Source organism: Ochotona curzoniae, unplaced genomic scaffold (genome assembly GCF_017591425.1).
Source record: "Ochotona curzoniae isolate NIBS_2020 unplaced genomic scaffold, NIBS_Ocur_1.0 contig_2692, whole genome shotgun sequence".
In the NCBI taxonomy this organism is placed as follows: Eukaryota; Metazoa; Chordata; class Mammalia; order Lagomorpha; family Ochotonidae; genus Ochotona; species Ochotona curzoniae.
The window spans coordinates 16,009,362-16,021,630 of NW_024465556.1; the positions used below are offsets into that span (position 1 = coordinate 16,009,362).

The 12,269-nt window shown below is 59.9% G+C and overlaps 1 protein-coding gene across 1 annotated transcript in view; it reads left to right on the plus strand.

Moving 5' to 3' along the window:
- Positions 1 to 5,441: 5,441 nt before the first annotated feature.
- The window catches only part of SLC29A3 (solute carrier family 29 member 3), a gene marked incomplete at its 5' end in the record, with an annotated part of 29,980 nt that continues 23,152 nt past the window's right edge, over positions 5,442 to 12,269 (plus strand). Inside the window, 2 exons of the mRNA XM_040976047.1 lie at positions 5,442 to 5,514; positions 6,419 to 6,717. Of these exons, the coding sequence (XP_040831981.1) occupies positions 5,442 to 5,514; positions 6,419 to 6,717 (372 nt within the window). The remainder of the gene's footprint in view (positions 5,515 to 6,418; positions 6,718 to 12,269) is intronic.

The following is a 12,269-nucleotide window of genomic DNA, read 5'->3' on the forward strand; positions in this document are numbered from 1 at the left end:
CCTCAGGTCTCCTATGGGAGTTATTTGCACCCAGAACTTCCTGGCATGCCTTGCCTTCCCCCTGAGTAGATTCTGAGGCTTCCAGTTGGACCAGTGTTACCAACAGTGTGTGAAAGGAGCCAGGAAATCCCATGGGAAGGATCATATTAGAAGGGCTTTCTCAGGCTGGTTTGGCTGTGGAACTGTCAACCTGCACACCCCTGAAGTGTGCAGTCCTATGGGCCTTCCTGGGGTCTGGGTGAGGCATCACCCAGCCATCCTCCTGGAAGTGAGGTGCACCTATGGACAAGGTCTGAGCCTGGAAGGAGCCAAAGCAGAGGGTCTGTTGGGGGAGGAGATGGGGTGGGGAGGTGTACCTGCCCACTGACACATCGGCTCCGGCGTCCTCACCTAGGGGCCTAGAGCACCTGAGCAGTCACTCTCAGCAAAGCCCTCCTAGTAGTAGAGTTTAGGGGAGAGAGACATATATGACACAAGTTTGCCCATTTGCACATGTGTGAATGAAGTGAGATGGGCAGGCCGGGGTGAGCTCCCAGTCAGACTCCCTTACCTTTATCCCTGACCTGCCACATAAGCAGGCAAGGTACATCTGCAAGCTCCCCTGAAAGCAGGTGGGGGTCCCAAAGTTAAGGTCTGGAAGATCAGGCTCCTCAGTCCCCACCCTAAGTCTCAGCTTCCTTTGTTGGCTGATGCTATTTAGTAATTTAGGGCCAAGGTCCCTGTTCCAGGCAGGAATGTGACTGCCCCACCGATGGGCCCAGAGGTGAAACAGGGAGAACCAGGAGAAGGTAGAAGGGTCAGCTGACAGTGGCTGCCCCACGTGGTGCTCTAGAGCAGAGCCCAGACCTGAGAAGTTATGCATTTTGTGGGACCCCCTCCTAGACCAGGTTGTGCAGTGACTTTTCCTCAGGGAGCTTCCCACTGGGGCCAGTGGTGTGTCACACACAGCAAGTTAAGCCACCACTTACACATCCCATATCAGAGTGCAGGTTTGGGCTTCCGCTGCTCTACTTTGAATCCTGCTTTCTGCTGATGCTCCTGGGAAAGCCACAGATGATGATCCAAGTGCTTAGGTCTCCAGCCCACCGACATAAAAAACTTAAGTGGAGTTCCTGGCTCCTATTGTTGGCTTGGTCCATCCCTAGGTGTTGCATGCATGTGAAGGAATGAATCAGCAGATGGAAAGACTGGGTTCGGGGACTGCCATCTGCTGGGAGGGAGGGGGCTGTATGGTTTCTGGGCTTTCCTTGGGGTGGACAGGGGGAGGGAACTAAGTAAGGGTCCTCTCAGGAGCTCACCCAGGACACGGCAGAGCCGGTGGAGGAGGCACCTGAGCATCTACACCATGCCACCCGTTACTGTGGGGGCTTGAACCTGCCCGGCCCAGCTCCCCTATCTAAAAAGCCTCCCAAGGTGGGATCTGCATCCTTGGAAATTCGGGGCACACTTATTGGTCCCTTTCTACAGGGGACCCTGCATTGGAGAGTGGCGAACAACTGGAGACTGGTTAGTTGAGCACATATGGCCCATGTGGAGGGGGGCGGCAGGAGGGAATGCTTAGGCCTGCCCCAGCCTCCTGCTCCAGAACCCAGGCCTGGGGCATGCCATCACAGGCCAGGCAAGGCCCACCTGGTATGTGATCTGCTGGGTGATGTGAGGTTTCCAAGCAGGCCAGGGGTGGGCACAGAGTGGCCCTGGGTCGGGGGATGTGGTCCCGTGCCCCTCCCCACCCCCACCAGCTGCCTCGGAGCTGCTTTCTCTGGGTTGCATCAGGGGGGCCATGGTACCCAGCCCAGCTACTTCTCCTCCAAGTGCCTCCTTGGGATGGTGGCTGAGCCAGTCCTTGCCCCCGGAGCTGCTTCCCAGCCTGACAAAACCCAGGGCGGGGCTTGGCTAACTTCCAGGTGCCTGGGGACAGGGCCAGCACCCACACCTGAGTCTCACAGTGGCCAGGGACTGCGGCGCTCCTCGGGGTCCCCTTCATGGACTTCTTGGATGGCAGGGTGGAGGGCTACATCGCATGCCAGTGTCTCCTCCACACAGGCCTCGGACAAGGGTATTCCCCGTCTCTATACTTCCCCAAAGATGGGGCTATCGCCCCTTCCCAGCAGCGCTGACGTCCGGCATTCACTGAAGGCATTCTTATTCTCTCTGTACAGACCATTATCTAGGGCTGCTTGTGGATGGAAGAAAAGATATCCCGGTAATGGAGAGGAGCCAGGGGAACCTTCCAGAGGGGGCCATTGTACCAGCACTCTGTAAGGGGAGCTGAGTCCTAGTGGGGACTTGGCTTTGGATTTGCGATATGAGGCAGGGTAGTTAGGAGTTGGTAATCTTGAACACCACCTCGCAGGACCCATGTGCGCAAGGCAATCCAGGAAAGCCACTGCCTCAGCGAGCACTGCAGCGACGGGGATGCGCCACGAGGTGGCAGCATCGCCCCGAGAATCCCGGACACGGCCGCCTAGCCTGCGCTTTTCTAGGCTGATTTCTGAGGCAGGGTAGGGGCGCGGCGGTGACGCAAGCGGCGTGCGCGAACCGAGCTGGGCCGGAGCCCGGGAGCGCCTCCTGCTTGCTCAGTCGCCGGTAGGTTCGCCGAGCTGGGTCAGCGGGCAGGAGCTTGCAGGTCGCGCTCCAGTCACGGAAGATGGGGGGTCCTCGCGGGAGCTCGGTGTGGCCGGCCCGGTTCTGTGAAGGAAACAAGCCATGGAAATGGCCATTCCTGTCCCAGGAGGCGCCGTGCAGACTGGAACCCCTCCCGGAGTTGGTCCCCCTTCCTCAGAGACCCCACCTCAGGGGTGGCCAGGCTGTCCACTCCCACGCGCAGGGCCCCGGGAGGCCAGGCTGTCCACTCCCACGCGCAGGGCCCCGGCAGGCCTGGCTGTCCATTCCCACGCGCAGGGCCCCGGCAGGCCAGGCTGTCCATTCCCACGCGCAGGGCCCCGGCAGGCCAGGCTGCCCACTCCCACGCACAGGGCCCCGGCAGGCCAGGCTGCCCACTCCCACGCGCAGGGCCCCGGCAGGCCAGGCTGTCCACTCCCACGCGCAGGGCTCCCGGGCCTTGCGCCATCACTTTTGACGGCTCCTGTGTGTGCGGATCTCGGGTTGAGCACCTGGGCTACGCCGTCCTCCAGTGCGCCCGTCTCTTGTCCTAGGAGCGTCAGTCGTGACCCCACAGCGGGCAAGGGGAGGATCAGTCTCCATGGCAGTGGCCACCCTGCTTCCTGGGCACCTCTTGGGGACGCTTTTCAGAGCAGCCTTGCCCGTTGGGAGGTGGCCCTCCTCCTCCTCCTTTCTTCAAGTGAGTTACAGACCAAGCTGCTAAAACCCCCGCCTCCCGTGTTGGAGTGGAGCCTGGCCTGGAAGCCAGAGGGCAGTGATGGTGGCTCCAGGCCCTGCCACCAGCACGTGGGGGCCCCGGACGGAGGTCCCAGCTCCCAACTTCAGCCTGGCCCAACCCCAGCAATTGCAGACATTTGGCGAAGGCGCCAGTGCATGGGAGACCTGTGTCTCTCCAATAGAAAAAGAACGATGACTCATGGCTGTACAACACTTCACCACTCTCCCTGGCATTCCCTGCCAAAGCTTGCCCGTGGGTGGTGATGGAAGGAGAGAGTGGCCAGTGCAGAGTAGCGTGGTGGGCCCCGAGGCCAGCTGTACCCTGGGCCCCCCGCTGTAGTGTGCCTGTCGCCCAGTTAGCACCTTGTGTCCCTGCACTCTGATGACCTGTCAGGGGACATGTTTTATTACCTCCTCCCTGAAGAGGCCAAGGACAAGAGACTGGCTGAATGTCAAGGGTGGGAACAGGGGAAGCAGCTGCTAGCCCCTCCATCGCGGTGCGCTCTGCTGCCAGGGTCTGGCTTGCCCAGCCAGGGAAGCCCGGTTCCCGCTGGAGCAGGGACATCCCAGGGGTGCGAGCTGCCATTGCAAGCGGAAGGGGCCCTCTCCAGGGCGCTGGGAGCGAGGCGAGCAGTGCGGGGCTGCCAAGGGCGCCCGTCTCGGGCTGGGGCAGGTGCGTGGGAGACCGCGGCGCCTCACTTTCCCCGGGGCGCGAACCGTCCCCGCCGGCGCCGGGCGGGGGCGCGCGAGCGCGGAGAGGAGGCCGAGGCCCCGCGGCCGCGCGTCCGGGAAGCGCAGCGCCGGAGGGCGGCCGGAGGGGAGGCGGGGCGGCGGCGAGGGGTCGGCCCGGACGGGGCAGGGCAGGGCCCGCCGAGCCCGGCTCGCAGTGGCCGGGAGGCGGCGGCGCGGCGCGGCGGCGACAGTAAGTGGGGCCGGAAGTCGGGCGGCGGCGGCGCAGGCCGGGAGGTCGGGCCGGTCCTGGAGCCCTTGGGCTCCACGGCCTCCTTTCCCGGCGCTGGGCAGAACTCCAGCCGGTTGCCGGCGTGCCTCTGGCCGCTCCCTCCCGGCCTGCCCACTCCGAAACTCCTGGACCTCACGAGACGCGGGTGTTTTTAGATTGTAGACCAGTCGGTCCATGGACCCAGGGGTGTCCGCCTGCCTGCTACTGCCACTTAGGTGGTCTTTCCCAGCTGCCCTCCCTGCTCACCGATCAGCCAGCACACAGCCGGCCCCCAGTGGGGAGGTGGGCTGGCCGGGCTCAGCCCGGAGCTTCACAGCAGTCGTGCGGCCCGGCCTCCCAGCCCGGGCGATGCTGGGCGGTGTCAGACCTCACAGGTTCCTGCTGCTCCGAGCAGGGGCTGCCCTGGGTTCTAGGGCCACCAGGAAGGGCCCAGCCAGCCCTGGAGGGCTGCTGCAGGTGGACACTGTCGCTGTTGGATGGGGGGAGGTTTGAATCCTTACTTTTCTTTTTCCCTTTCTCTAATCTAAAGCCAGTGCGAGCTTTTTATTAAGAGTAATAAGACTGCTCACTCCACTGCCCTGGCCTTGACCTGGGTTAGAGAAAATTCCTGGTGCCTTCAGCAGCTCGGTCAAGGCTGACTGGTCTTTAACAAATAGACAGGGGAGCCTAGGAGGGGAGCCAGTGACATGGTGCTGGGCCCTGCACCCCCAGCCTCCCCTCCCCACACCCCCCTGCTCCAGCCCCAACCTGGACGGCTGGACCAGCCCAGGCCCTGTTGTCCTGTGCAATGCTAATTCTGTGCTGCGTTTTTAAACAGGCATGTTGGAGTTCCCTGCACCCCACTGGGGAAGAGGGGCCAGGTAACCCTGAGCAAGGCTTGGCCTCACTTAGTGACTGATGCCCTGGCTAAAGAAGCCACCGCCCGAGGGCCTCCCATGCCCAACCCTTGACAGGATGGACAGACTTCCTGTCTGTCATGCTGCTGCCGGGTCCCAGTGCCTTGCAGAGTACACAAGTCAGCAGGTTTTCTCGTAGTCCTGGGCGGTAGCTGGCCCCAGCTGGGTGACCAGCCCAACATGGCAGTTAGGGGGCTGCCTGCCTCCTGCGGGGTAGCAGCAGCCCTGGGCCAGGCACCCGCTGATTGATTGTGCTGCTGTCCCCATTGCAGAACAGGCTCTGCTTGGTTTGCAGCTGGGGAGGTTTGAGGCTTGGAGGTGAGGGGACTTGGAAGTGGAAGGCCCTGCCTGGCCTGCTTGTCCGAGGAGCTGCTGTGGCTAGGGAGTGGTCCTGTCCCACTGGGCTGTGATGTACAGACATGGGACTGTGGTTGCAAGCCCAGGCATGGTGTTTATGGCGACCGTGACCTGCCACTCCTCAGACCTCTCCCTACAGATGAAGTGGAAGGTCACACGTTGGCTTCTGGGGCAGTTTGTCACATCAAATGGATGCATTTGCTTTGGATTCCTCCAGCCAGGCCTCCCACACAGGCCCAAGTCCTAGAGCTGTCCGTCACCTGCTGCCTCCCGGGGTGTACCTCAGGGGGAAAGCTGGGATTGGGAATAGAGGCAGGGCTGGCGAGTAGGCATCCAGTTTTGTTTGTGACTTAAGATGTGATTTTTGTACCCCCGTGAATCCACACGGTTCCAAGGTCAGAGGCATGAGAGAGAAGGTCGTGAGGGTTCCCTGCCCGGCTGTGGTCTCTGTCCCCAGAGGCAGCCACTGTGGGAACGTGTGTCTAACCTCCCCTCCCTGCCAGTGCATACTGCTTACCCCCAGCTGTCCTGTGTCTTCTGTTCCTGTCCTAGATGTGGCAAAGGCTTTCTAGAACCTTCTTCACCCATCCTTCTTCCTCCAATCCTGGCTGCCTTACAGCTGCACTGCCTTTAGACCCCGTCAGTCCTTCCGAGTGCGGTGGTCCCAGGTACCCCACACTTGGGAGCCTTGTGTGGCCCTAGCATGGCTGCTGATGGTTCCCACATCAAGCATCAAGGCAGGGGCTTTCCCCCCAGGCTTGGGCAACCCTCTCGATGGCAGGTGTTAGGGGTACAGCCCCTCTGTAGGACAGCTGAGTTGCCAGCTGCCCACCCTAACCTGTCTTCCCCTTCTCTGCTGCAACAGTGGCTGTCGTCCCCAAAGATGACATTCGTCACAGCTCCAACTCCACCTACACCGCCAGAAGCAGCTCTCTCCAAGCCGACCAGGAGGCCCTGCTGGACAAGCTGCTGGACCCCCCGACCCCCAGCCTGCAGAGGCCCGAGGACCGTTTCCATGGCACCTATATAATCTTCTTCAGCCTGGGCATGGGAAGTCTGCTGCCGTGGAACTTCTTTGTTACCGCCAAGGAATACTGGATGTTCAAACTGCGCAACTGCTCCAGCGCGGCCACCAGGCCCGACCCTGAGGACTCAGACATCCTGGTAAGGGCACATTGCTCCCTGGGTGGTCAGGAAGGGCTCCATCCAGGCCTCCACATGACCACGAGTCACCTGCTTCTGGCTGGCACATGAACAAGGCCAGCCTTCAGACAGGCCCCTGTGTGACCTGGTCTGAGAGATGCAGGTGGTGACATGCTGTGTGGACTGTTGAATCACCAGGGTCTGCAGGGTCCAACCACACATTGTGCTCAGCCACGAGGTCCAGGCAGCTCCGGGAAAGTGACGGCTAGAGCGAGGATGTAGGTCAGGTCATTTTTCCCTTGTATACAGGTCTGGAGGGGCCAGTCCGAGGTATCCTCAGGTCTGTGTTGTCAAGAGCCTACTTGCTTCACCATGTCCAGCTTTGATGCTCATGGGTTCCTCACGGTGTGGAAAGCCTTTGGAGCACCACCAGCTATCACATCAGTAGGAAGGGAGAGGGGAGTGCCTGTTGTTTGTGAGAACACTTCCAGGAAGTGCTTCTACTTGCGTTGGTCTGAACTTACTCATTTGGTCATGCCAGCTGCAGTGCAGGCTGGGAAATGTAGTCTTTTAATATAGTTTTAGCCCAGGGGACCATGTACCTTCACAGAATGAGTGTTTCTGGCAGGGGTTTGGCGACGTGGTTGGGGTGCCACTGGGAATACCACATCCCATGTCGGAACGCATGGGTCCAAGTCCCAGCTGTTTATAATTGGCTTCATGCCCATGAAGCCATACTGGGAGGCAGCAGGTGGTGGCTCCAGCGCTTGGGGCCCTGCCACCTGCATGGGAGACCTGAATGAAGTTCTGAATTTCTGACTTCAGCCTGGCCCAGCCATAGCCATTGCAGGAATTTAGGGAGCCCATCAACAGATGTGGTCTCTGTCTCGTTGCCTTTCATATTGAATGAAGATGCTTAAACACCAAGTGAAAAGGGGAGTCTATGGGTGCAGGAGACAGGGATGCCAGGGAAGGGTGAGGATCAATTCCAAGTAGGAGACAAAGGCTGGGCACAGGTTGGTGGGGCAGGTTCAGCAGTGCTTGGGCCACTGCATCTGCGAGTGTTTGTGTGTGGTGGAGGATGGGGATGGGGGTGCAGTCAGAGGAAGAAGGCGGGGCTGGTTCCTTCGGCCCTGAAGTCTCTGCCCGGGTTCTGCAGGGCAAGGTGAGGAGGAATCAGAATGGAGCTTGGCTGACTGAGCCACATCCCTCCCAGCCAGGCACACTTTGAGGGGCTAGGGGTAGTACTTGTTACAGCAGGAAGGGGAATTAGACCTCTAGTCCATAGTGTAAGGACATGAGGTGGCGCTCACCCTACAAAGACCAAATGGGGCTTTATAGCTGGAGCAGGAAAGGGATGTCCGGTGACAAGGGTCAGGGGAGGGGCTTGGTCAGGTGTCAGGGGTGGAGGACAAGGATGTTCTGGCTACACAGGCTGCAGGTATTGGTGGTGAAAACCAAGGAGAAGCAGGCTCAGGGAGCCCAGCCATAGGGCAGCAGCCTGGGATGCTGTCCGCCCTCACATGGCGGCACATGAGACCCGCCCCAGAAGACCCACCAGGACCAGTACTGCCAGCTGTCCCACTGGCACCAGAAGGGCACAGCAGCAGAGCCCAGCCCTGCCCCTCAGTGACACAGGAGTGGCCCTGAAGTTACCTTTGAAACACTGGACCTTTCCTGAAGGGGAGGTCTGTGGAGCTGGCACATGGGCAGACGTGGCTCTGTTGTCAGTCCATCTCTCAAGGCATCCACCATGGGTGCACACCCAGTCCCCCAGGGACCCTGCCCCCAAGATCATTTGGGTGGGGGTGTGGACGCAGCTATTTCTCAAGCCTTCATGCTCCTACTCTATGCCTTGCCCCCAGGGATGGCCTTGTCTGAACTGAAGGGGTTCTGGTGGCCTCTGGGAGCTAGTGGAAGGGTGCGCAGACCGAGGCCTCTAGGCCTCTAGCCTAGAGCCTGCTCCTCCAGGAACTGCCCAGGAGCTGCAGCCTTGTCCCAGACCCCCCAAGTCAGGAACTGTACATCGACAGTACCCTCAAGGGGGCCGGCACAGGCTGGGGCCTGCTTCTGCCTTCCCATCTGCCTCTGTGCAGTGTTCCCTCCTGTCAGGTGTGAGGAGGACAGTCCCACCACCAGCATCCTAAGAGTCGCTGCAATGATTAAGCTCATCGGTGTGTGTTAAGGGCCTGGCACATGCTTGGTCCTGGTGCCCATCTGGGGGAAGTGAGGTCTGCAGCTCTGGCGCAGTCGGGAGGCGTCGGCTCAGCCCTGGCATTTTATGATCCCACTTTTATTTGCCAGTGACTCAGGCGTCCCAGCTTTCTGCCGGCCTCACTAAATCACCCAGCCCTTTGGGCCTCCTCTGGAAGAGCCTTGCCTGTGTCGCCACTGTACACCTGTCCTGCCCCCTCTTCTGTCTGCCCACCACCCCTGCCCAGTCCTTTTGGCCAAGAGTGAGAGCGAGTGGCTTGCCTTGTGAGCCCTTCCCAGCTTCAGGCACTTAGCATTCCAGACCTTGCTTCCATGCTTTATTGCCGCTCTCCAAGTGCTGGCAGGTGCGGATGTAGTACCTGCATCTGCCCGCAGCTCCTGGCTCTTGGCATCAGAGATGAGAGAGCTGTCGTCCCTCGATTCATGGGCCGGGCCAGGGAAGCAGGCGTGCTGAGGCCGTGCTGCCTGCCTTGTGGCTGCCGTTTTTCTTCTTCTTGCTCCTCCTGCCTGCCCTGCCATTCCCTCCAAGTCCCTCCCCATTCCTTCCTGGTCTGCCTCAGCAGGAGAGGTGCCTGTCTGCCTCTGTGTCCTGAGGCCTGCTTGGGAGGAGGAGGGGAGGGCCTCCCCACTTGCTGCCCTGCCCAAACAATAGTCTGTCTCCAGCTCCCACCTCCCCCACCCCGCTGGTACAGTGGTCCATCTCCAGCCCCCACCTGCCCCCCACACCTGTTCGTGTGGTGGTCTGGCTCCAGCTCCCACCTGCAGCTTAGTTGGCTGTGGGTCTAGGTGCCTGTGTCTGCATTTTCCTTTTAGTATTGTGTGGAACGGAGGAATTTGACAGGAATTTCGACCTAGTACAAATCCTTGCACAGCCTTGCTGCCCCCTCAATGTCACCTGGAAGTTCCCCTCCAGTCCCAGGCACATTCCACCTGCCTGGGCTAGATCTGGGGGTGGTTGGGTGGAATGGGTGGTCTCCATTCTCTGGAACAAAAACCTTAAGTAAACCTTCACCCGAAGTGCTCAGAGTGCATGAGGGAGAGCTGATGTGAAGAGGGGTGCAAGGGAAGCTGCCATGTGCCCCCTGCGGCCTGTACCCCCAATGCTGGCAGAGATATCAGCGACACACAGGGCAGATCAGGGACCATAATTTCCCAGACAAGAAGCTAGAGGCTCAGAAGGGTTTAGGGACCCTGCCCAAGGCCTCCCAGCTGGTAAGAGCCACAGAGAACTCCCTGGGGAATGTAGGAGAGGGTTGGCTGGAAATTCAGTCAAGTGCAGAGAGCACAGGGAGGGGTCATGCGGGGGCTAGGCCGCCCCACACCCCACATCTCCTGATGCTTCCTGTCCTCCTATAAGCAACCTCTCCTTGTCTGGCCTCCTGGTCTACCCTGAAATCCCAGCAGCCTGAGCTCTACGCTGTGGAGTTCTGGTTGCAACTTCCCGGCAGCCAGCATGGTCATCCCTTCCCTGCCCCCACATCTGTGTCTATGGTCCTCCACAGCTGTGAGGTTCTTGGCGGGATCTGTCCTGCAGTCTTGCCCTGGCCGACGCTGGCCAAGAGCAGTGGTGAGCCCAACAGGCCCCTATGTTGCCCGCTGCTCACTGTTTTCTGCTGCGAGCCCCAACCTTCCTCGAGGAGGCTTGTAGGTGGTGATCTTCAGTTCCACATGGTGTTGGCAGTGCCAGGGAACAACTGGTAGTCCACCACTGCATTGCCCATTCCCTGGCCACAAGGAGCGGACAGCTCCATCTTGTCAGTTAGCAGGAGCTAGAAGCCCCTCCCCACTGGGGCCACATTCTGACTTAGGGGCTGCATGTCTGGGTCCCAAGAGCTCATCGTGTGCTCAGCCACCCCCTACCCACCACCCCTGAGCTTGGGGATACCAAGCACTGTCCTCGGCATTCTGCCCACATTGTGTTGTTTAAACACACACCGCCCTCAGGAGGCAGAGCCACGTCTACAGTAAGTGGTGCCTCCCCACTGCCTCCCAAGCTGTTTGCTTCAGAGACCCAAGTGTAGCTCTCACACCATGCCGTCAGTGCCCCTGGCACTCTGGGATGGTGCCCAGCCTGGAGCCCAACATGGAGTAGTACAGCCTAAACATGTGTGACAACAGCAATGATGCGGCTGGGTGTGTGTGAGAGTGGTGTTCTATCATCCCAATCCAAGACAGGGACGGCTCTGCCAGGGCCTCCAAGAATTCTGATTCTCTGGCTCAGCTGGCAAAGACATGAGGGAAGGAAGCCAGGTGAGCCTCATTTGGCAAGCGGCAGCCTGGGACATCCCCCACCTTGTTGTCAGCCCTTCAGCCCTGTCTCTCGGCCTCCAAGAAGCATACTGGTATGCTGTGGGAGCTGTCCTTTTCACCAAGCTGGGCGTTCCAGTCCAGGGAGGAGGGACTTAAGGGAACCAGCATGACATGGCATGCAGAGGAGACTACAGGGCCATCGGCAGTGATCCCAAGTCCCTGGCCACCATCCATCCCTGACCCCTTGCGATCCAGCAGCTTCCTTCAACTGCAGAGTTTGTGTTGTCACCCCCATTTTCAAAGTGGGAAAACTGAGACTCACGATTTGACACTATAGACCAAGGTCACGTGCTAGCAAGTGACAGCACCCAGGTTTGGAGCCACTGGGGGTTGGCAGGGCGCAGGCCTGTAGGCAACAGGTGCTCTGACCTGTCCATCTGCCTGGGCATGCCTAGCCCTGGCAGCACACAGAACCACCTGCCTGACCACCCAGTTTTGATGTGTTCAGGCTGAGGAGGGGCCTGACCAGTCAGTTCAGCCCGACTAGACTCTGCACTCAGGTAAAGAACTGCTGTTCTCAGCTCCCAAAGCATGTTCATTGCCCAGGCCTTCAGAGTCACAGATGGGCTGTTATGGAAGGGTACATGATCAACCGTGACTGTGCAGGTTGCAAAATGAGAGCAGCCACCCTCTGGGGAGCTGCAGGGATGACCTGGTCGGAGCAGAGAGAGTGTGCTGCTTGAGACCCTCGTAGATGCAGCTTATGGGTGTTTGATGCTTATCCTGTCTCACTGCTCTGGGCAGAATGAGTGGCATGGGGTAGCTGTGCTGTTCCCGATGGCTGTGGCTCTGCATCAGCCAGTGACAGCCCTGGGGGGCTCTCTACGGGGCCTTCCTCTGCATCATGCCCCCCTTTGAGTATGATTGGGGGCTGGAGGGTTCTGTGTCTGCCTGCCTCTCCCTGTATTCTCAGGTGCTGGGCTTCGGGGCAGTGTCCTGGCTGCTGAGGTGATGCAAAGCAAGAGCTGTAGAGGCCAGGAGAACAGAGGGGCTGGGCTACACCCCTGTTTCCACCCACTTCTGAGCCCCTGCAAGACCTGCACTGGCTC